Source organism: Dama dama, chromosome 18 (assembly GCF_033118175.1).
Source record: "Dama dama isolate Ldn47 chromosome 18, ASM3311817v1, whole genome shotgun sequence".
Classification (NCBI taxonomy): Eukaryota; Metazoa; Chordata; class Mammalia; order Artiodactyla; family Cervidae; genus Dama; species Dama dama.
This window is the reverse complement of record NC_083698.1, coordinates 81325968-81350899: the sequence shown is the minus strand read 5'-3', so window position 1 is coordinate 81350899 and position 24932 is coordinate 81325968. Positions and strand designations below refer to the sequence as shown.

General features: G+C 37.5%; 1 protein-coding gene across 2 annotated transcripts in view; it reads left to right on the top strand.

Moving 5' to 3' along the window:
* Nucleotides 1-24932, top strand: part of TSPAN12 (tetraspanin 12) — a 67548-nt gene that overhangs the window by 24780 nt on the left and 17836 nt on the right. For both annotated transcript variants that reach the window (XM_061165682.1, XM_061165681.1), the window contains 3 exons: nucleotides 15460-15534; nucleotides 19945-20052; nucleotides 24624-24767. In XM_061165682.1, the coding sequence (XP_061021665.1) occupies nucleotides 15460-15534; nucleotides 19945-20052; nucleotides 24624-24767 (327 nt within the window). The remainder of the gene's footprint in view (nucleotides 1-15459; nucleotides 15535-19944; nucleotides 20053-24623; nucleotides 24768-24932) is intronic.

The following is a 24932-nucleotide window of genomic DNA, read 5'->3' as shown; positions in this document are numbered from 1 at the left end:
CAGCTCAGGGGAAATGTAAACAGGTTGAACAGACGTGTTTACAATATCGACAACAGCTGAATGTCACCATCAGGAGATCGTCGTTTGTCAGAGTGCGATGTTAATATACACTCAACTGCCAGCAAATCACAACTTGTCAGGCCCTTGTCAGAAATTAAGTTGCGTGCACCTTACATGTGTAAGATCAGTACCTTATATATAAATGGAAAGGTTTTATTTATTTTTTTCACCCTTATTATCCCAGAGAATTTTCACATAGCTAGTGATTATGTGGAAGCACTTTTAAACTTTCTTAAAATATCCAGTGGTTGAACCAGATTTGAAATGATTCTCCTGATGGAAATCAAGTACATTTTTAATGGCCATGGAGAAATAAACCATCCTCAGTGTTCTGTTGTTTAAAATCATAATGCAAAACTGGAATATCTTTAAATTGGAGTTAATTTCCTACAGACTCAAAGTTCTTCTTTCAAGTAGTTACATAGTTAATAGTGATACAGCTACTGATAACCTATTAAGTTAAAATTAAGCTATTAAATTAAGTATCTTTATTATCTGCTAATAGTTTTGGTTGATAGCCTAGCACCTTTGTTTCTAAGTCAAGGTCCATCATTTCATTGATTACATGTTCAGCATCTGCCCAGAGTTCACTGTTTTCTGAGAAAATACTTATAGCAACTTTATATGGTTAGATCTATTTTATAACTGAGGGAAAGTAAGATGCCCACAGATACACAGCTGCTAGTTGCTTTCATCAGCATTTAGATACAAATTACATTGAAAGTCTGTACATGTTTCACTCCACCACTCAATGACTATAATACATTTAATTAATTGCTGGCAAAATTTCTATAAGACTTAAATATGCTTCATCTATAATTCCAATGTATTCAGTAGTCATTCAGCTTTTAAAGGTATATAGTCTTTTGATGTCCTTATTACAAAAGGAATTCTAAAAACCCAACCTTAGTTCTCCCTTATCCTGTCCAAGAATCAGACCGCTTCTCTTTTCCTTTCTCGCCTTTTTTCTGCCCCTCTCTTTCCTTTTCCCCTCTGTAAACATATGTTGAGTACCCTGTCTGTGATAAACATGAGATACAGAGCTGAAATGGGAGACTGCAAAGAAAATAAAAAAGCAAAATAGAGTATTAAAGTTATAAATAAATTAGTGTGGGAACCCTGAATAAGGAGCAGCTGGAGGTTTCCAGTAGATTTTGCAGGAGAGTCTTTGTTTGAGCTGGATGTTGAAAGTGTATAAGAGTTTTTCTGGTGGAGGAGAGAAGTGACATGCAGAATGTGTGCAAAGATACAGAACCGTGTACATGTGTTCCCCATCGTGAACCTCCTCCCACATCGCTCCCCATCCCATCCCTCAGGGTCAGCTGATTCATGCCAGTGTATGGCAAAAACCACTACAATATTGTAAAGTAATTAGCCTCCAATTAAATAAATAAATTAATTTAAAAAAGAAGAAAACAAACCACATTAAACAAGCATTTATTATTTAAAAAAAAAAAAGAACCATAAAAGAACATGACAAATTTAGGCAAAACTTAGAAATTTTTGTGGCTGTGGTGTCAGTGAAAAGCCACTGAAGTAGTCTGCAGACCATGAAGATCTTTGTAGGAGAGTCTGATGTTTTCCCTTGGACTATGGTTAATGAGTGTGTCTAGCATTTGATGAAATGATAACATTTAGGAGTGGAGGCTTTGGGAAGGCTGGTTAGTGGTTATACACAAGTAGGAGACCCGGGTTCCATCCCTGGGTCAGGAAGATCTCCTGGAGAAGGAAATGGCAACCCACTCCAATGTTCTTGCCTGGGAAATCCCATGGACAGAGGAGCCTGGCAGGCTGCAGCTGCAGTCCATGGGGTCACAAAAGAGTTGGATGTGACTGGTCGACTGAGCACATAGCCCTAGTCCTTGGAAGCATGGTGGGGTCTGGACCAAGACTTTGGGGACTGGATGGAAGACAGCTGAATTCAGCATACCTTGCTGAGATAGTATTTTTGCACATGATAGTAATGTTTGTATTACTTGACATCAGGAAACAGGATATTATTCAGTATTTATGTGTTTCTCATCTAATAGAAACATACCCCATTCAATATAGGCATTTTAATTTGACATGTTAACTAGAATTCTTTTAAAGTTGTAGTTTTAAAATTTAGTTGTTAAACTCACAAAAATTTCAGTCAGAGGAAACCAAAGATGATGTAGACATTTCTGCATCCAGAGGCTGAGTTTGCACATCTTGGTTTCTTTGCTGGCCGGATTGCCTCTAATTATACCCCAGGAAAGCACATAAGCAAATGTGTTTGAAAGGTGTCATGATATTCCTGGCCCTTAGTGGTGGGTCTTTGTGACAGGATCTGGAGTGTTCTTTGGACTTTTTGCTTACTTTAGGGTTTGAAGTATGAATGGCTCAAGGTTTTGTATTTCTGACTTTGGTATAATTTAGGTATACTCTGTCATAGTAAGCATTTTAAGCTTTGTTATATATTGTTTCTTCATAGATACATTTGTGATAGCTTTGGCTAAATGTAAGCCATATAAATCTATACCCATTGGTTTGGTGAATGTCCCCAGTCTGTGTGGAGTTCAGTGACAGATATTTCTCTGGCAACACAGGCTCTTGAAAGGGTGATTTCAGCAAATGCTACCTTGACGCTAATTCAGCAATTGTGTAGAGTTTTTGCTTTCACGTTTGCTATTGACTTCCTTTGGCCTAGGTGAAGCAGTAACTATTCATTTGAAATCATATCAGTGTCTAGAAGACTTAGGAAATAGAGTTAAATCAATAGTGAAGCAAATGACATAAAATATGAGAGAATTAAGAATTAATTGTTTAAACTATAATGAGGAAAATAACTTTTAGAAAGACTTTCTGGAAAAATGAAGTTTATTATTTACTTGTATGCAATATCTGAAGAATGTGAATTTTTCTTTTCTTTTCTTTTTTTTTTCTTTTTGGCCATGCAACTAAGCAGGGGCTTAGTTTCCAGTAGGTGATGGTTAGTCACTTAGTTTCATCTGACTCTTTTGTGACCCCATGGATTGTAGCCCGTCAGGCTCTTCTGTACATGGGATTTCCAAGGCAAAAATACTGGAGTGGGTTGCCATTTCCTTCTTTAGGGAATCTTCCCAACCCAGGGATCGAACCTGTGTCTCCTGCATTGGCAGGCAAATTCTTTACCACTGAGCTACCAGGGAAGTTCCCTGACCATGTGTGGAACCCGTGCCCCCTGCAGTGGTAGCTTGGAGTCTTAACCACTGGGAATCACCGGGGAAGTGCCCATTTCCTCCTTTATTCAGAAACAGGGTGATAACAGGCTCTGATGATGTGCTCAAATTAAGATGACTCTTCTCAGCTCACATGACAGAAACGCTAATTTTAGTTTGAGTATATTAGCACTGCAGTTGTATCACTTAGTATTCCTCTTAAGCAATATATTTGAATTACTCAGAAATAAGCGATTATCCCTGAATTTTCTTTAGATTACCATATTATTTCAGTTTTTCATGCTGTTGTTCAGTCGCTAAGTTGTGTCCGCCTCTTTGCAAGCCCATGGACTGCAGCACGCCAGGCTTCCCTGTAAAACTTTATAATTTGAAAGCTATGCATTTCCTCAATATGGTCACAGCTGTGAAAACATTTTAGAAACATCTTTTAGAATATTGGAATTTTATTAGATTATATATCCAATGTCAGAATTGCTTCTAATTAAGTAAAAATATGAATCTGTTCAGTGACTCTTCTAGGAAACAAGCATTTAAAATATAAATTTTCAAGTTTCTGTGAAGAGGTTACACAGCTGAGTTGAAGACAGAGACTGATAACTTTTAAGGAGACCCTGAGGAGTTTTCCTTTTGTAATTAAAATACTTTAATTCTTAAAGCTCTTTTTTGTGTTGTTAAAGTACTTAAAAAAAAAAACACACATCTATAAGGAAGGACAGATAGCCTCTTCTACTGGAAGTATTTAATTAAGCAACAAGAGGAAGAGTTTGAGCTGAGATCTGAGGGGGCACACAGAATTCCAGTGAATCATGGGCAGAGGTGGGCGAAGGTTGATGGAAAGACCTTTGCTGGGGAAGCAAGGGACTTTGAGGAACTGAAAGGCTACTGGAGAGAGTAATTGTGATAAGATTCAGAAGCCCATGGAGTGCTTGGCAAAGGGCATGTGTAGGTCGTTGGAGAGATGTGTGCCAGGCATGCAGGGGCTAAGACTTGGCTGTGTGACTTAAGCCAGATTTTGGAGATGTCTTGAATATCCTGTGCATATACTCTGCAGTGTGAAGTTTTGGGAGCTGAAGAGTGATGTGATCTGTTCTATCTTTTGCCACATAACCCTGAAGCAATATCCCCTCTTACTTTCTTCTGGGCTCTTATCTCATTTACCCGGCAGAGGATCGCTACCCAATCCTGCCGCTCTGGGCTAAGCAGACTTCACATTTAGAGAAACTTTTTTAATGATAGAAGAGAGGATGGAAGATGTACTTTTCTTCTACCAATGTGCCTTTACTAATGAAGGAATAAAGGTTTTCAGGTGGGGCAGTCTAGCTAAGGTTTTAGAAATTTTTCACAGATGTACATCAGACATAAAAATTTTATTACTTTGGATGTTTTGAGTTCAGGTTTAATAGCAGAATTATAGTCACATATCAAGCTAAAGTAGGCACCAGGAGACTGGGTGTGGGGCAAGGGTGCCCTCAGGGAGACCAGCCAGACAAGGGCTCTTGTGGAATGGTCAGAACAGTAGTTCTTTGGAATGCTGCCACAGTTTCCCAGGCTCAGGGGAAAAAACGTTCCATAAACAGTTGACTAGTAGCAGAGGATTGTTACAGAACTGCTTAACTTGTTTTAGAACAAAATTTTTAAGCACGTTAGAAGCACTTATCTAATGATAATAGATATGGACCTTTCAAATTGTTATTAATCTGTCTGTAAAAGCAGGTCTTCAAGGAGCTCAACTTTTCCACATTCTTATAACTAAAATATTTGTTGTAACAAACATGCATTTAAAAAAATTCATCTGTAATTAGTGCGATTAAATTGTGTCTTCCACCCATTAGATTCTATTACTGATGTTTGGGCACTTTGGTGACAATTTTGTAATTATATCATTATTCACATATGATTTTCTTTCCCTGAACTTTAAGCGTGACTGTGGACAGGCTTGTGTTCTTACATTTTATTATTTTAAAAAAGAAAATACAGATTTTTGGTTCAGGAAGAAAGTATTTTTACTCGAGTAGATTTATCAAAAAAAAAAAAATGTACAAAGATAAGTTAAAACGTATATCTTGTCTGAAAATAAAGGTAAACAAAAGAATGTGATTTAGAATATAATTTTGCAAATATAGATCAATTCAAAAGTTATTATAGATAGTAAAGTATAATTCTCTTTTTATCTAATAAGTCTCTTAAAATTTCCAGTTTCCTAGCCTGCTGTAACTGATGTTGTCCTAAAGATGCCTGTGGTAATGACTGCTGCCCCTCTGGTGTTTGCAGGGAATCTGGCCACATTTGACTGAGAGGCAGGATTTGGATCGGATCGAGCCTAGTGTCCTTTGACTGTGTTGCTTAGGATACTCCCTCTGTACTTGCCTACCCAGGTTCTGGTGGTGGAGACCCCTGTCTCACATTTTGAGGAATAGCCCAGTAATACATAGAGACAGCCTCTTCTAAGATCAGTAACACCCTGTAAATCTTTTGCAATGGGGTCGAGCTTGTAGACGTTAGCTGACCTGGCTTACAAAGCAACAGAAACTATATATGTGGTGACCCGTCTAGCATGACCAGTTAGTTGCTTTATTGTCTCACCCTTAATGGTTTACCTGTCACGATATACATCACTGACCCTGAAAACCCATAGCCCTTGGCTGAGTCCCTCTGATCCTGGCATAACACATTTCTCTGTCTTTGAACTGTTCTCATAGTTTGAACTGCGTGTGAAGCAAACACCTACTAATCTGAACTTCACTAGCATCTCTGATAGAGAAACTAGCTCAACAATTACCAGTGTCAATAAGATGGAAAGGAGGGTAAATTAAGATACATTACTACAAAAAGTTTTCTATATTTTTACTCAAATGTAAACATGAACAAAGGACCACAGCTTACCAATCACTTTCTTGCTTTAGCTTGCTTTTCTGCATGGGCTCAAGAATAAGACTTTATTTCTTCAAAATCTGGTGTATGGTTCTAGCTTTTTCTTAACTAGATTGAACTGAACTCATTTATGAATCTTTAAAGAGCGGAAATTTAATGTTGCCTTTTCTTGGAAATTTTTGTAAAGACACATGAAGCGTGGTGAATAATTGGCCTTCAGAAAGTACCAAGCCTATGTCTGCTATGACATCGTTTTGAGACTTGGCTAAAACAAAGGCTTTGTGTAGGGATGTGTTCTAAGCACAAGTGCTCTTGGACTGTTAGTAGTTTCATCCGGGTGGATTCTTAACAGAATGTCGGCCGTTCCATTATCTTGTACAAATATTTGGCAGTGGAATTCTCTTATTTACTAACTATAAGTAATATAATATTTTTAAACCTCCAATCACTGGGAAAGGAAAAATAAACAACTGACACAGAGATACTTAACGCTGAAAGCTTGCAGAGTTTAGCATTTGACAGGGTAGAGACTGGAGTTTATCATTTATCATTTAGTGAATTCAGGCTTTCATCAAACTTTTTGTTTATTAAAAGTGTTGGTTACGTAGTATGTAAGTAGGAGTCAAAAGGCACCATGTTTTTAAAATATTCAAATGTCTGGTCAAGTATGTTATATTTTGAAATAGTTTTTATTTGCAGAGAGGTGAGTCTCAGGTTGTATTCATTTTCCAAGATAAGCAAATCTGACTTTGGTGGTTTTAAATTGTGTTGAATGTTACTTAAGAAGAAAACCTGAGTCTTTACTTATAAATTAAGAGACTAGCAGATTAAAGTAACTTTTACAATGTTTATAATTTTTACTTTTCGCTCAGTGAAATATATCCTCACTGAGGAGGTTCTGTGATATGTAGTTGATATCTGCTTGCTGGCACAGAAAAACTTACAAGAAAGACATACAGTTTTGCTTTAATGTAAAAATTCTTTTCCAGAAAAACAGTTTGGAGAATAACTACTTTGCCTATTTATGGTAGGGCTTCCAAGGTGGCATTAGTGGTAAAGAATCTGCCTGCCAGTGCTGGGGATGCAAGAGACACAGTTTCACTTCCTAGGTGGGGAAGATCCTCTGGAGTAGGAAATGGTATTCTTACTGAGTAGGCTCCAGTATTCTTGACTGGAAAATTCTGTGGACACAAGAGCCTGGTGGGCCACAGTCTGTGGGGTTGCAAATAGTTGGACATGACTGAGTGCACACACACACATGCACACACTGTTTTGGTACATTGCATATAGGATTCTTTGATTCCTTTAGATAGTATATATCTCAGAGTCCTCTGTCCATAAAACTGGATAAGATGAGGCCAAGTTTTATATTAATAGAACATATTTCTAATAAAAAGTCTCTTCGTAATTCAACATATCTTTTCCTATATTTCTCAACTGCTTATAAAGTTTAATATCCTCAATAAATATTAGCACTCAATAAATTGATTGGCTTTGTTAAGGCAGATTGCTTTCTTGTTTTCATTAGATTGATCGAAGTTAGAAATGAAAAAATTTAAATGAATCTGTTTTCTTCAAAGTAAAAAGTATTTGAAATATTTTATATAAAAGCTTACTTTTGTGTTATTTTCTTAGAAATTTTATTAAATCAATTAATAACAGTAAATAAGTAATGCTTATTTCATTTATTAGTGTTTTTGTGAAAGTTCAGTGAATGAACTGTTAAGCACTCATTGGCCATATGGCATTATATTTCATTATAAAAATTGCAAAATGTGAAAAAGAACAAAAATTAATTTTACTGTTAATTAAAAAAAAGCTGATCTGACTGACTTAATGCAAATTCAAAACATGAAAAGAGGAGGTGGAATTTTTGATGTAACTTGTCCAGGAACTTGGCATAGCAGTTAAGGCAGCATTTGTGCCTTTAACTAGTCATTATTAGGTGGAGGGAAAAAGGAATGTTTTTGCTGTCCTTAAAATTTTGATATTCTTGGTAGTCTTTTTTCCCCTACTGGAAAAGTTCAAAGATGAGAATAAGGTGTTTTAGTTCAAAGACAAGAAAGCTTTTGTTGTTACCCATGTGAACATGTACTTGTACGGGTGTCTGTTCAGTGGTTGGGATCTATAGGTGATGGGTTGTAAGGTATTGTTAACATCACCATCAACATGCCTGATATAAGATGTACTATTTGCCAGCCACTGTTGTATGTGCTTTACATCTATCAGCTCATTGAATTCTCTCAACTATACTATAAGGTTGCCATTGTTGTTGTCTCCTTTTTATATATGGGGACACAGAAACACAGAAAAGTTAAGTGATGTGCCCAACTATTAAGGGGTCAAGTTGGTGTCTGAATTCGGGGTGCTTGGCTGCAGTAACTGTGCTATTAGCATTCTGTTGTCTCTCAGTGAATCTAGTTCCATTCTCTCTTTCAAAGATACAGCTAATCATATTTTTGCAATATTTATTGAAGAATAACATATAATGGACATACATCCTCGGCATAATAAACACACATACATTTGTATATATGCATATATATGTATAAGAATACTTGATTTTTACATTCTTTTATATACTTTTAATTATATATATTTATAGTACTTGATTATATGTACAAACATAGATGTTTCTTGAGCAAATAAACTAAATCCAAGCCTCTCTCATGGAACAAAATTGCCCCTGACTTAGAGTTCTAAGCTTCAAAATGTTGTGACTAAAGTGAATTCTCCAAGTTAGAAAATAATCCAGCTCACACTGATTTAAATAGACTGAATGTGTGATTTTAATAAGCAGTATCACAGGAGAGATTCAAATTTCCAAATAGGGTCTAGTGAAAGAGACATCTGGGAGGTTGTAAATCACATTTGTGTGCATGCATGCTAGGTCATTTCAGTAGTGTCCGAATCTTTGCGACACTGTGGACCGTAGCCTGCCAGGCCTCTCTGTCCATGGAATTTCATAGGCAAGAATACTAGAGTGGGTTGCCATGCCCTCCTTCAGGGGATCTTCCCGACCCAGGGATGGAACCTGCATCTCTTATGTCTCCTGCATTGGCAGATGGGTTCTTTACCACTGGTACCACCTGGGAAGCCCAAATCACATTTAAATATACACCTTTTATATTTTGTATAGCATTCCTATTTTCAGTTAGTGAAGGTACATTCAGCAAAAGGTATTTCATCACCTGAGCATAAGTTTCTGTCATTCATCCCTTTTACTCCCAATAACCATGAAGTGTAATTGAGCTACTTAAACTTTTCAGCCTTTTTGAATAACCTTTTCTGTACAAAACATATAAAATCCTCCAGCTACCAGCCTTTTTATCTTGATTGCCAAGTTGTCAGGGGCAGGGCTATTGTTTAATTTTATTTTTACTTTTATCAGGATGCTTCATACACAAAATGTAAATTTAATTCTAAAATGCTTCTTATGAAAAATAGTCCACCACCTTTATCATTTTACACTCCCAAGAAAGAAGCAACCACTTTCAATTTTTGTTTTAGCAGATTCCCTTGAAATTTTCGTCCATGTCTTTATGTCACATTTTAATGAAACTGTTCTCATTCTTCTAGTTTTAAGGTCTGTCCACTGACATCTATGGAATAGGAGAAACTGGTATCCTTTCCTGCCCCTCAGCAAACCCCACCCCCCACCACGCTTACTTCCTGTCTCACCTCCACACAGATGTATCGTTTTGGTTAGAACAGTGTTTGCATGATCATGACTATGTAAATGTTATTTACAGTTGGGCAAGGTAAATTACTGGGTTTACCTTTTCTTTCTGGAATAATCCTTTGGATTTTGGGGGGGGGGATTAATAACTCTGTTTTTCATGTATTAATATTTCTGTCTAAATTAACTCTAAACTTCCTCTGGTGCATGTTTTCTCCTTGTATGGTGAAATATTTGGGGTACCCTACCGATGATTGTTTTTAAAACAACCGTCTCAGCGCGCCCTGGGCCCAGTCTCGCCTGTGGAAGCCCTTGCCGTCGTGGGGCACCCCTTGAGCCCCACTCTGGGATTCCCCTTTGCCTCGCGTTTGTTTTAGATCCTTGTTTCCTGGAGCCCAAGTCATTGTCCTGCTCGGTTTGGTCTCTCGTTTTAGGGAGCATGCCTTCCAGTAGTTTCCTGAAAAAACATACATAGGAAATACATTTTTTAAAAAACTGCCTGCCTGAAAAGTGGCTTTATACACCCTCACATGTTCTTTAAAAAAAAAAAAAAATTTTTTTTTTTGTTGGAGTATAGTTGATTTATAATGTTGTGTTAGTTTCAGGTGCACAACAAAGTGTGATTCAGTTATACATACACATATATTCATTCTTCTTTAGATCTTTTCTCATGTTGGTTATCACAGAATACTGAGTAGAGTTCCCTGTGCAGTAGGTCCTTGCTGGTTATCTATCGTGTATATAGTAGTATGTGTGTATTAATCTCAAGCTTCTGATTTATCCTTCCAACCCATGTTTTCCCTTTGGTAAACCGTAAGTCTGTTTTTGATATCTGTAAGTTTGTTTTTGTTTAGTAAATAAGTTCACTTGTATCATTTTTAAAAATTAGATTCCACATATGAATGATAACATATATGTCTTTCTCTGTCTGACTTACTTCAGTTAGTACAATAATCTCCATGTCCATCCCTGTTGCTACCCTTACATGTTAATTCTGGTGGCTATAGAATTATAGGTTGGAAATAATTTTTCCCTCTGAATTTTGAAGACAGTCTTTTGCTGCCTCGAGCTTCTGGTATTTTATTGAGAAGTCCAATGCTATTTTGGTTTTGAACTTTTATGGGAAAAGTATTTAAGTTTGAACTATTCTGTTTCTAGTATTCTCCTTTATCCTCAACTATACCTAGTGTCCCCAGTTTTGAGACTCTGTTTTACTGTTGCCACAGAATAACACCCCATCCCTTAACTTCTGTACTGGTAGGGGTGGGTAGTCACTCAGCTACAGAGTAGAGAGGGGGACCAGAGGTCTCTAATTTCTTCCTAAACAATTTTTCAACACATCATCCTCTTTTTAGCTCTACCTTCATCCACTTCCACAAGTGGATGCTTATACCAGGCTGCCAGTACCTGAGCATCTGGGGGGCTCTGTATATGAATCAGGTTATTCCCAGCTTTCTCCACTGCTGAGAAACTTGCTATTCATCTGTTTGCTTTGTACCTTCCAAAATATACTTGCTATTGTCTTCTCTTCCTTTACCTCTGGGTTTAGGTCTTTTAAAAATATCCCTTTACTGTTGTTGTAGTGAAGTTTCAAGAGGGAAAAGGGATAAAGGCATGTACTTAACCTACTTTCTTTAGGGGGAAATTCTGGGGAGTGGGGGAAGTGTCAGGGAACCAGCTTATTTTTATAAATAAATATTTGTTTAAGAAAAGACCTCCTTGAGATTTTGCTCTCTTGTCTGTACACATATAATAAGATGAAATAATCTTTAACAAGGGAAATGAATCCCCTTTATTTCTCTTGGAAGATGTGTTTCTTTACAAGTCATGAAGGGTTAAATAGGAAGACAGGATTCCATGCCTTTACCTTCCTCCTCAAATACATCCGGGGGACAAAGGGACTGGTAAACTGTGCCATTCTTGCCCTTCTGTGGCCAACCTTTGTTTAAAATAACAGAAGAACTGATTTCAGTATTTTGAAAAAAGAAGTCAAGTTCCCCACCCTCCACACCCTTCCTTCTTTAGTTTCCTAATAAAGATGTTTTGTAAAATACCAGTTATATTCTCAGTGGACAGGGATTTTTGCTAAAGATTTCACCAAATAACTTGGGGGATTAGCTGTTCTCTAGTGGAAGTGGTTGATTGTCTTTAGGATGAAATGAGCAGTTTTACTTGCTTTCATCCTCCAATCATAGTTACATCTATTAAAGAAATATTCATGGAGTATGTGTTCTGTGCCAGGCAGTGTGTTAAGTATATAAAACATAATGGTACTTCTTGTACTCCTGGAGTTTATTTTCTAATAGATACCAGGATATGGTTAATAACAGCTACCCTTTAGGTAATGATTCCTATGGGACAGTTCTTTACCTGGCCAAATCCTCAGTGCAGCACTGCAAGGTAATTTTAATATTCTTATTTTCCAGATGAGGAAATTGAGGCTTAGTGGTTTGCCCAAGGTCATCCAACTGGTATGTAAACGAGCCAGAATCTGAAGCCAGGTCTATTTTATCTCAAAGCTCATGTTCTTACATTTGTATAGTTGAAAAAAGTCAATAAAGCAATTTCACCTACAGTGTTTTACCTAATCTTCTATTATCTAACCCAGTTGAGGATGCTCATTTTTTAACTGAAAGGTAGTTAGTCTCAGCTTGAGAGATTTAGTGAAAAAAAAATCATTAATTAATTGCGTAATTTTGAAGGTGTATCTTATTATCAGCTTGCTTTATTTGATGCAGTTTTTTCATGAACATACGTTTAGGTATAAAACTTATTCATAGAACACAATTTTAGCTTACAGTAGAACTTAGCTCTTTTAAGAAAGTCATATCAAATCATTTTTAAAGCAAATAAAATAGTTTGTTAATGCAAATAATTGTATTCTAAGTCCCCTGTATAAATACACTTTCTCAGACTTTATTTATTTAAAATATTCAGTTGATAGACGCTCAGGAAAGATGAGGAGAGTTTGCATATGGTTCCTTTTCTTTAACTATGTAAATTGTTTAAAAGCGTACTGAGCTATCATAGGATAATCCTCCAGAAAGACATGTAGTAAAACAGAGAGGCAATATTTAGAATAGAAATGTGTAAGCAGAAGTCAAGGGGAGTCAAATGTTGACAAGAAACTCAGAGCTTAAATTAGCCAGAGAAATTCAAGGAAATCTGAAAAAAAATTTTTTTTCAGTTAGTAAGCTGATCATTATTCGCACCGACATTTATTAAATACCTGCTGTGTGACAGGTGCTCCTTAGGCACTGAGGATAAAATGATGTTTATGAACAAGATCCCTGCCAGCCAGAACTGATGATCTGGCAGGTTAGTGAGCACAGTGACTTGTGGGTGAGGCAGCCAACTGGTTTAAAAGCTGAAGCCGCTGAGAGCTGATGTACAGGAGCTCTGCTACACAAGGGGAGGAGAAACGTAAAATGATAAAGAACAAGAGATGAAATACTGGAAAACAATGATGAGGAAGAAGCTGCAGCACACTGCAGGGAATTAATGGCAAATCCAGGAGGAAAGGACAGGTCCATATGGGATTGTATTTCAAAAACTACTTCAGAATAGCATTTGTATAATGCTTTACAAACTCAAAATTTTAAATTTTCCAAACCACTTTCCCATGTGTCAAGTCAGATCATAACAGTGAAGAAGACTTTCTTTCTATCTTCATCAGACAGATGAGCAGACTGAACTCAGGGCAGTTTAATGATTTTCCAGAGATCAGAGTGTTTCAGAGCTGAGTTTGAACTGCTATCGGCTGACTCCAAATTCAGAGCTTTTCTAGGACAGCATTTGTGGAGGATGAGGGGAAGAGTTGCTCTGCAAATGCGACTGTGTGCTTATCGCTTAGTCGTGTCCAGCTCTTTGTGACACCATGGACTATAGTTCTCCAGGCTCCTCTGTCCATGGGGATTTTCCAGGCAAAAATAATGGCGTCGATAGCCATGCCCTTCTCCAGGGGATCCTCTCGACCCAGGGATTGAACCTAGATGTCCCACATCACAGGCAGATTCTTTACTGTCTGAGCCACCAAGGAAGCAAGTGTGATTGGTACAGATCATCTCAGCACACCATATGTGCAGGGGAGAGTAAGAGCTTGAGAGACACATGCTGACATCATTAGGAGAGATCCACTATTGTTTCAATGATGTTGAGGACAACAGACGATTTTGTAGTGAAATGTGATACATATGTACACGTCCTACCATAACAAAGCTCACCGGGAGCTGTTGCTGAATTCTTTGCTGGTTTTGTTCTGTGTAAACTATGGATTAACACCAGGTTTTATAAATGCTGCTCTTAGATCCAGCCCTTAAACTAAAAGTGACTGAGTGATTCTCTGTGCAATGATCAATATGAGGATGACTTTATCTCATCCTAACCCTAACTGGAAGTCAGTTTTGGACAAAACTTAGGCTGGAGATCTGAGAAAGCAAAAGTATATCATAGTGTAATTTTTTTTTTTTCTGGAGTCTCACTTTCTCCTAGGGTCTTATCAAAGATAAGAACATTTACCTAGCATATAGTTATTGGACATTTGTTTTTTTTTTTTTTTTTGTAATATAAAGTGCAGATATGGTATTGTTCATGTCTAGACATTTCTTAAGTATTAAGGTGAATTTGGAGAAAAACTGACTTGGAGTACTGTGTTCACAAATTTTCTTCTAATTACTTTAAGGCTAAAATCTTCAAAGTAAGACAGCACTTGGAAATGAGATCTGAGTAGATTGAAACTGACCAGAAATACTACATAGGGTGAAAATAAAAGGGCTTATAAAATGGAATCTCTTTAAGAAAATATTACTTTATCTTTTGTATAGCAATGGTCCCCAACCTTTTCGGCACCAGAGAAGACAAATTTTCCATGGCTGGCCTGGCTTCTCTGCTTGCAGAGCACAAACTCTAGGCGCACGAGCGTCTCTAGTTGCAGTACACGGGCTCAGTAGCGGTGGCTTGCTGGCTGTAGGGTTTGTGGGCTCAGTAGTTGCAGCACACAGGCTCAGTAGTTGTGGCTCACAGGCTTTGGAGCTTGAACTCAGTAGTTGGGGCACACGGGCTTAGGTGCTTCGCGGCATGTGGAATCTTCCCAGACCAGGGATTGAACCCATGTCCCCTGCAGTGGCAGGCGGATCCTTATCCACTGCGCCACTAGGAAAGTCCAGTGGAGTTGTTTTAATTCTGCTGGAATTAGTGAACTTTCAGAAAGCGCATTCTTTCTCACCCTTTTACTATTTACTTCTGTAAAGTGACCTGCATGACTGGAGAAGTGGCAAGGAACAGCACATAGAACATGCCGCAGTGGTCTAGGTCTTAAATTTATTATGCACATTCTCGTGCAAGACATATTGTATACTTTTCTCATTAATTTCTTCATTTGTAAAATAAGGTAGTGTTATCTGTTGAGAGAATTAATTATAAAAGCATTTGATAAATGGAACACTATCCAAATGACCCACTTAGGTAAGTATTGAATGTTGCCTGCCGATGCCTCAAAATTTGCTGAAATTTTCCCCATCTGCTCCCAAGGGAGGGAGCTTCTTGAATACATGCCTCTGCTTTCTTGTCCTTTGGGTGAGCAACACTGAATAATACTGAGCTTGTCTCTGATGACTGTATTTTACTTTGATTCTATCCTAACAGCATTCATTTTCTGTTCTCCTACAGTATTTTGGAAGTTTACTTGTCATTTTCTGTGTAGAACTGGCTTGTGGTGTTTGGACATATGAACAAGAAATAATGGTGAGTTCAAAATGGAATATAACCATAATCTGAAACAGTATTCATTCAGCCTTTTAAATCTGATACTCTGGAGTTGTTAGGCAGATGATTATTAATTTGAATGTTTATGCTTTCTGTTACAATGCATATTCCCAATACTTCTAAAATGTAGTGTTTTCTCTCCTGTCTCTACATCATAGTTCCAAAGTATAATTTGTAATATTTCATTTCCTCTACTCCAATACATGTCTTTAATTCCACAGATTGCTTAAACATGGATCTAATAAACCAAAAATAATATATGTTCTCGAACAATTTTATGAACTTCTGAGTGAATAATATGAAATGTTCACGTTTGCAACAGGACTTGAGAAATCTTGAAAATATACTTGAAAACTTTATAAAATGCTGCCTTCAGCTGTAGGCTGATGTCTAGGAAACATGCCCTCCTGTTTAGAGCAAGCTGAAGTGTCTTCTGCCAAATTAAGAAGTGTGTGTTAGAATGAATCAGAATGAGAGTTTCTTAACCTTAAGGTTTTACCAGCCATGTTTGGTTTACCACTCACACCTTCGCTCCCCTGGGCATTATTACTTCTTTATTCTTTGCTCACTCCATTGGAAAAACTGGGCATTATTACTTCTTTATTCTTTGCTCACTCCATTGGAAAAACTGCTCACTCCATTGATTATCAGTGAGGTCGAGCACCTTTGCATGTCTGTGAAGGCTGGCTACTCTGAGCCTCATGGAAGAATTCTATTTGAGGAAGATGATGTTTTTCCCAACATGTAGTCTTGAGTTGTGTACAGCAGGAGTCCATCAGAGTGGTTCATTAAAATGCACAGTATAAGGCTCTAGGCCAGACCTCCTAAATTGGAATAGAGGGAAATGCCAGGACTGAGTATTTGTATTTGTGGCAAGTTCTCCAGATTAGTCTTCAACATTTCAAAACTTAACAGCATTCTTTTTTTTTTTTTCAATAAAGAAGGTTTTTTGTTTGTTTGATTGATTTTTTACTATATATTTATTTGTCTGCATGGCGTATGAGATCTTAGTTCCTTGACCAGGGATCAAACCCTTGCCCACTGCAGTGGAAGCATGAAGTCTTAACCTCTAGATCACCAGGGAAGCCCCCAAGAGCTCTTAAAAAGAGGAGATTCTTTTACACCTGTTTCTGACAGGCATTTTGGGAGCTGTGTAAGAAAATTGAAGACATTTCTCGTACTGATGCAGTTTTTAAAGATTCTATGTTGAATCTGCTACTGTACTCTGACTCTGTTTCAATACTAAGTGATAATTATAGGCTAGTGGCTACTCTACATACTTCAGCTTACATGTAGACTACCCTTTGACACTGCCACACCCCTGAACCCCTCTGAAAACACTCATGCTTTCAATATGTGACAACTCTCAGGAAGAAGAGGGAATTTATGGTTATTTTCTTCTCTGTTAAAAATTGAAAAGTCAGGGCAGGTTCTAGCTAGTTTAATATAAAGTTAAGCACTATCTTCAAAACAAAATGTCCCATTAAAATAGAAAGGCTCTTGCTGGTTTGAGAATCATATTTTCACACTGTCCCTAGAAACTTGGTATGTTAAGGAAGTGAAGTGGTAATTGGGCCCAGGGACTCAGTTCTGGTGTCATTAATTGTTTCTGATTTCAAAAAACACATGGATCTCCTTAACATTCAAGAATAGATAGTAAATTGTATAATTCTCATAAATTATACAGTAATTATACAGTAAATTGGTGTTGGGAAAGATTGAAGGCAGGAGGAGAAGGGGAAGACAGAGGATGACATGGTTGGATGGCATTACCAACTCGATGGTCATGAGTTTGAGCAAACTCCAGGAGTTGGTGACTGACAGGGAAGCCTGGTGTGCTGCGGTCCATGGGGTTGCAAAGAGTTGGACACGACTGAGTGACTGAACTGAACTATATAATTCTTGATGGCCTCATCTCAACTTTTGTGTTCTTTTTTGGTAATTAAAAGGTTTTTCAAAATGAGTTTACTTGCTAGTGGATTTTAAAAACGGTTTGTATAGTGTATATGTCATACTAATATTTGATTAATTTCCTAAGTTATAACAAGTTTGAAATGAATTAATTTAAGTATTTGAAAGGAAATCTTTGGACTCTAATGTAATTCTAAGGAACTTGAGGAGACAGAAAGGAATGTATGTTTTTTTTTTTTGGAATGTATGTATTTTAAGTACTTTCTTCTATTCTACGAAGGGGTGATGGGCAAATATTTTCTTGGTATCACAGTGGTGCTACATGGGTGTACACTGCTGTGCCAGCTGAAGTATACATCACTGTTTTGCTTGTGTAAATCCCCGCTCCCCCCATTAAGTCACCAGGATAAAATAAGGGCTGTTTAAAAGAGAAATGTGGAAAGTAGTCCTTTAGGAAAAAAGTTTGTCAGAATTTTTTTTATTGCTTTTACACTAATAGCAGTGTGAATGAAAAGTGCCATTAAGGTTTATTAGCTGCCAAATTTTGCAGAACCCAGCCTTTACATAGAATGGGCTTTGTGCTCGTAGCTGTTCCATGCAAGAAGCCAATATACATGTGTGTTTTCCTTCATGGCCAGATCACTGTATTTTGTGCCAGAACTTCAATGACCTCCTCTGTTTCTTGCTATATTTAGTCTCAGATGGATTGTGGTCACAAGAGGGAAATGACTTATATTTATTTTGGAAAATAAATAAAAAATAAGACTGTTCTAATAACCAGATCTAATAACCAAAAAGGTCCTGTTGCTGGGAAAGATTGAGGGCAAGAGGAGAAGGGGGGCAATAGAGGATGAGATGGTTGATGGCATCATCGACACAATGAACATGAGTTTGAGCAAACTCTGGGAGGTAATGCACAGGGAAGCCTGGTGTGCTGCAGTCCATGGGGTTGCAAAGAGTCAGACACAACTTAGTGACTGAACAACAACAGTAACCAAATCAAGATATTTGGCATCAGACAGCCTATTTCCCCATTATTTCTGTTTTTCATACATATTCACCTCCCATTCATCATTCCTTCTCTAGATAAAATCTGTCAATAATATTAACTGCTTCAGATTATACATTTCTAGAGAATTTATTTCACTTCCATTTATTTTATGTTCAAAGGATACGAGATAATAAGAATTTATAGGAAGTAGCTTGAACTTTGGTTAGTTCTCTGAACTTTGTCGAAACCATATGAACACAAGGTATACCCAATCAGCTCTTATTTAGGGAACAAAGTTGTGTGCCTAGATGTTGGGGTGTTTTCTTTTGTATTGTGCATTTCCAAGTAATAAAAATTAAATTTAACAAAGGAACAAAATGAAGATTTTTTGTGGCCAGGAATTTTTAAACTACTGTTGATATTACTATTGTTAAAAATAAGATTTCAGAAAGATATGAATCTTGAATTAGTGTCAAATTTGCTTGACTAAGCCCAGTTCATATTGCTCCATAGATCAGATGTGGACGTCTGTCTAGTCTCCTAAGAGTTACTTTAATACCACAGGTGTGGAGAGACTAGGATTTATGTGACCCCATTTCTCCTGTGGCACTATAGATAAATCTATAGAAACCCTTCCAAAAAGGTTGAAGAGGAGGGAATACCTTCCAACTCTTTCTATGTAGCCAGAATTATCATGATGCCAAAACTAGACAAAGAGATTAAAAGAAAACTATAGATTAATGTCCCTCATGACAGATGTAAAAATTCAAAACAATGTTTTAATAAATCAAATTCCAGCTGTAAGAAAATCTCAGCATGATATGCTGAAACTAGATTTCTTGCCAGCTGTTGTGTTGTGTACCTGAAGCTCTGTTGTGATTAAACTCTGTTAATTGCCTCTAAAATCCAATTCTTGAAAATGTATTTACAAGGTTATTCTAGAATGAGGCTTGACTTGAGCTGCACTCTTTCTCTTCTTAATTCTTCTCTGTTTATTTTAGTATCATAATCTGTAGTCACTTCAAAGAACAATTTCATAGCATTATGTACTCAAATCAAAGGGCATTTTTCAGCAGGGATCATTTGTTATTAGGAACTCTTCAGGTATATCTATAGAACACATTGCAGGCAGATTCTTTACTGTTTGTGCCAGCAGGGAAGCCCATAGAACACATAGCTTATTCGTTTGTGATTTCCTTAAACTTGATATTGGCATTAAGTGATTTCACATTATTCTGCTTAGTCTGAAGTACCTCCTCACTTAGCACAAGTAGAGATTATTCACTAAGTATTTAATAACCCTGAGTTAATTTAAACCACAAACAAATATAAATTTAAGATAATATTTGTCAATTGCAGTATATTCCAATGAGTATATGTAGATGAGTCTATCAGTGATTTGTTTGTTAATATGTAAACATATATGTGTCTGAATGTGGCTGTTTGAATGTTACAGTTGTTGATATTTTGTTTCTTTTAATCTCTAGGTTCCAGTTCAGTGGTCAGACATGGTCACTTTGAAAGCCAGAATGACAAATTATGGCTTACCGAGATACCGGTGGCTTACTCATGCTTGGAATTTTTTTCAGAGAGAGGTAAGTGCTGCATTTTCTAAGGTAAGGGTTATGGAATAAATGCCACATTTTCATGAGTGTGCAGAGCTTTGGCTTTGGTCATTTTCTCTGTGTTGAACAGTTAAGCTCATGATTTAGTTACCACTGGTGTAGTTCTTTATCAAGAAATACTTGAAGTAGCTCTATGCCCTGCTTTTCTTTCCATATACATCATTTCCCCTTCATTTCACATGGTTCACATATAGAGTTTTTTAAAGCTCTTTTGCTAAACTACTGTAAATTTTCTTTTTTAATGAGAATTCCTTGATAATTACCCAAGCTCTATTTGAATGGATCATTTTTCATGATTTTTAGAGCTCTCTATAATTTAAACACCATTAAGAAATTTAAAATAATGGGTCTCATTGGGGAATTAGGACTCAGTATATCATTAAAAGCATAGCTTTTTAGAAAGAAAGACCTTCCTTCAAATTCTAGCTCTGCTGCTTACTATTACATGAGCTTCTGTAATTTTCTTAACTTCTTTAAGCCTCAGTCTCCTCATCTGCAAAATGAGGATAGTAAAAGCCCCTGTCTCTTCTGGGTGTTGAGAAAATTAAATGGGATCCTGAGTTTGATCTCATTTAGCTTATCATTGTTAACAATAACATTACAAGGTTAGGTGCTTTTAGATTTTCATACTTACCCTGCATATAGCACCTCATCCCATTATCTTCTCAAACAAGGACTATATTTAGATGCTTAAAATCTGGTTACTTTAACCGTTGATTCAAGCAAAGTTCTTCTCCCAGGCAGTTTCCTTGTGATTGGAGTGAGATCCTCAGGTGACCAAATGTATCTCTTTCTGTTCATGTCATTGAACCCTGGGCTCTGAGTGTTTGAGGATCTGTGTCTCGCACAATAGACGTCCTGCTCTCTGCTCAGTCACTCTGGCTTGGATACGGGCAGAGGTTCAAGTCCAGGGTAATCTCCAAATCTGGCTCTTTGTGTTACAGTTGTTGAGATGGTGAAAATTATCATTGCAGCACAGATTTCCTGTTTATGTAAATGCTTCCTGACTTTGTTTGTTTACTTTTCATCTGTACTAAAAGCAATGTGAAGGGGAAATAAATGAAGCATGTGGGGAATTTATAGTAAGCTGTGTTCGGCTACTGCCCTGAATCGGAGCTTCCCAGAGTTCTTTATTTTCTGATATTTGTGATGTAGACCATGATATTTCAAGTCAAAAAATAAAGTGATTTTTTTTTTTCCCCCCTAATGGTACAAAGAGGGATCCAACTTAGGGAGACTGTACAGCACTGCAAGTGATAGCACGCCTGGTTTTGGATTTGTTGTATAGTAAGTTCTCTCCTCCATCGTGTAGGCCTATTTCACCCAAAGGGAGGTGGGGAAGATCTCTGGGCCTCCTGGAAGACTTTTTGAAAGGCACTTGTATTAATTCACTAGAGCTGCATTCATAACAAAGTACCACAGACTGGGTGGCTTAAACATCAGAAGTGTATTGTCTCACAGTTCTGGAGGCTGGAAGTCTGAGATCAAGGCATCAGCAGGATTGCTTTTCTCCTGAGACCTCTGTCCCGGGCGTGTGGACGGCCAAAGTCATCTCCCTGTGACTTCTTTAGTGCCATCTTCCCTCTGTGTTTAAATTTCCCCTTCTTTTTTTTTTTTTCATTTTTTTTTTTTATTATTATTATTTTTTTTTTCCAGTGGGTTTTGTCATACATTGATATGAATCAGCCATGGATTTACATGTATTCCCAATCCCGATCCCCCCTCCCACCTCCCTCTCCACCCGATTCCTCCGGGTCTTCCCAGTGCACCAGGCCGGAGCACTTGTCTCGTGCATCCCTCCTGGGCTGGTGATCTGTTTCACCATAGATAGTATACATGCTTGTATACTAAATTTCCCCTTCTTATAAGGACATCAGTCATGTGGGATTCCCTGGAGAAGGAAATGGCAACCCACTGCAGTGTTCTTGCCTGGAGAATCCCATGGACAGAGGAGCCTGGGGGGCTGCCGTCCATGGGGTTACGAAGAGTCGGACACGACTGAGCCACTAAACCGCAGCATGTGGGACTAGGGCCCTCCCTGCTGCTGCGTCGCTCAGTCGTGTCCGACTCTGTGCGACCCCATGGGCGGCAGCCCCCCAGGCTCCTCTGTCCATGGGATTCTCCAGGCAAGAACACTGGAGTCGGTTGCCATTTCCTTCTCCAATGCATGAAAGTGAACAGTGAAAGTGAAGTCGCTCAGTCGTGTCCGACTCTTAGCGACCCCATGGACTGCAGCCCACCAGGCTCCTCCATCCGTGGGATTTTCCAGGCAAGAGTACTGGAGTGGGGTGCCATTGCCTTCTCCACCACCTTTATGACCTTAGATTAATTAAATTACTTCTGTAAAGATTTTTCTTCCCAAATATGGTCACATTCTGGAGGTTAGAACCTCACCCCATGAATTTTGCTGGTAGGGTCGGGAGGACACAGTTCAGTTGATAACACTCTTCTTCCAAAATAAATTGTAGAGCTGAAAGCAACCTTGTCAGGCAGTAGTTTTCCTGATTTTTCATTCGGTGTGGTTTAGGCATGCACCTCACTTTAGCAGACACTCACTTGAGCCCTAGTGATGTTTATTCACTACTTTAAAAAAAAAAAAGCTAATGCTAAAAATGTATTTTTTTTTAAACATAGAGGTGGGAGTTTAGGCTTGGGAATGAATAGGCTCCATCACTCATTGATTGGTAATCTTGGTAACTTACTTGACCTGTTCATCAGAGCCTGTGGTTCTGCTTATGTGAAATGGTGGTGGGATTTTCCAGTTTGACAACCTGTTAGAGGAGTGATTCCATCTCACAATGTGACTACAGGAGGCAGGAATAGCCTAAAGAGATGTAGTCCATAGTCATGTATGGCTTAAGAATGGGTTTGCGTCATAAGGCAGTTTTCAGGAAGAATTTCAGTATCAATTCAGTATCTTCTATTGATGAAGAAAAACAATTATGTAAAAAGAAACAATATCTCAGTGACTTATTAAAATAAAAAAATGTTTGGCCCAGAACGTGAAATGCTTAAGTTATTTGGAAAAGTCATTTCTGTGCTGCCCCTCACTTCATGACAAGGCCAGATAAATGGACTGTTCTATTGTGGATGGAGTCAGAGTGTTCCCAGAACTGTCCTCCTGTCATCAACACAGAAAAACACACGAGGTTAGGAAATGAGAAGTAGGTTTCCTCTGCATGCAGGGATTTAAAAAGACTAACTTGGAAATGTAGTAGTTTATGATTTTGGGAAAGTAGTCATTTTTACTATATGTGTTTTTTTATGGATACTTAATGACAGGTGAAATATGTGGTATTAAATTATGTTTGCCTTAATTTGTGATGTTTGTATCTTTTAGACAAAAATACATAAAAGGAAAATACTAAAATTATTTCTTAAGTTTCTTGGAAAACTTAATATTACTCATAGCATCAGTGATTCATCATTTATAGTATTCAAGATGATTTTTTTTTCTCGTTCAAAATTAGATGTTTAAACAACTGAAAACATGTTAAATCATCTCGTTTCATTTCACAAAAGAAGTTCAGAATTCTTTAAAGTTTATTTTAGATAAATTTTGAAATGATGGGTTGTGATATTTTATGATGCAGTGTTAATCCTGAACACAGATTGATCAATTGGTCTACATAATTTGCAAAGCCAGCTGCTCTTGGCAGAATTCTTCTCAGTGACTGCCCAGGCATAGTCCTTCTTTCTGACTGTATGGAAGAGTAATCCTCCTCTACCCAAGGGCAGAAAGTTTTCATAGTTAATTACTCTGAATCTAATCTAAATATGTCCTTAAGCAGTGTTTCTAAACCTTGGCCAGAGAAAGTTTTTGTTAATAGTTGGTGAAATGAGACTAAAAAAAAAAAACAAAAACAACTTTAGTTTGTCTTAAACCCAACTTTATTCAAGCTAAAAGCACATCATTTTTTCTGAGATTATGGTGATAGGATATGACAGCTTTTTTCAAGATTCTCACTCAATTGAATAAAAATTTGTCAGCCAAACCTATGTTTATAGCTCAGAAATTTTTGGAAATTTAGTGGTTAATGAACTCAAGTTGGGTAATATTTGTGATGCGGGCTGTTGGCCAAAAATCTTTCTACAGAGATTGCAGAAACATTTAGTATAATATTTGAATTTGTGAAGCAGTTAAGTTGGTAACTAGGCAATATGCAAATAGATTGATCAACTATTCCCTAGTAGCTAGAGGCTTAATATTAAATGCAAGATTTCAGCTATTTGTTTTGTTAGTATATGTATTAATACTATTGCTCTATGATCACTTGTAGAGGAGCTTACACTTGGGGAATGAGTCTCAGTCATGCCTGATCTGTCTTCATGCATTATGGGCATTATTGTTCAGAATTGTTCCATTATGAAGTCCTCTCCTACATTTTTGTTGTCAACATAGAATGTGCACATATCATTAGGTGATGACAGAAGTGACTTTAGCTCTGGGTGCAAAAATTTAAGAAATCTAACGTTTAATCTCCCAAAAGTTGAGAAAATATTTTTGTTGTTTCTGAGCCTGACCAGTCATTCTTTTGCAGTTCAAATGCTGTGGAGTTGTCTATTTCACCGACTGGCTGGAAATGACAGAGATGGACTGGCCCCCGGATTCCTGTTGTGTTAGGGAATTCCCAGGGTGTTCCAAACAGGCCCACCAGGAAGATCTCAGTGACCTCTATCAAGAGGTAAGGCCATGTGTCATTCATGGAATGTAAAGAACCAACTTACTTACCATGGAAGTAAAGAACCAACAACAGGCCAATGCAATTTTCCTCTTCTTTGTAAATATAAAGAACTTGAAAAATTCTTTCCTCTGAAATGTGAAGAAAGGGAACCAAGCTAAAAATAAA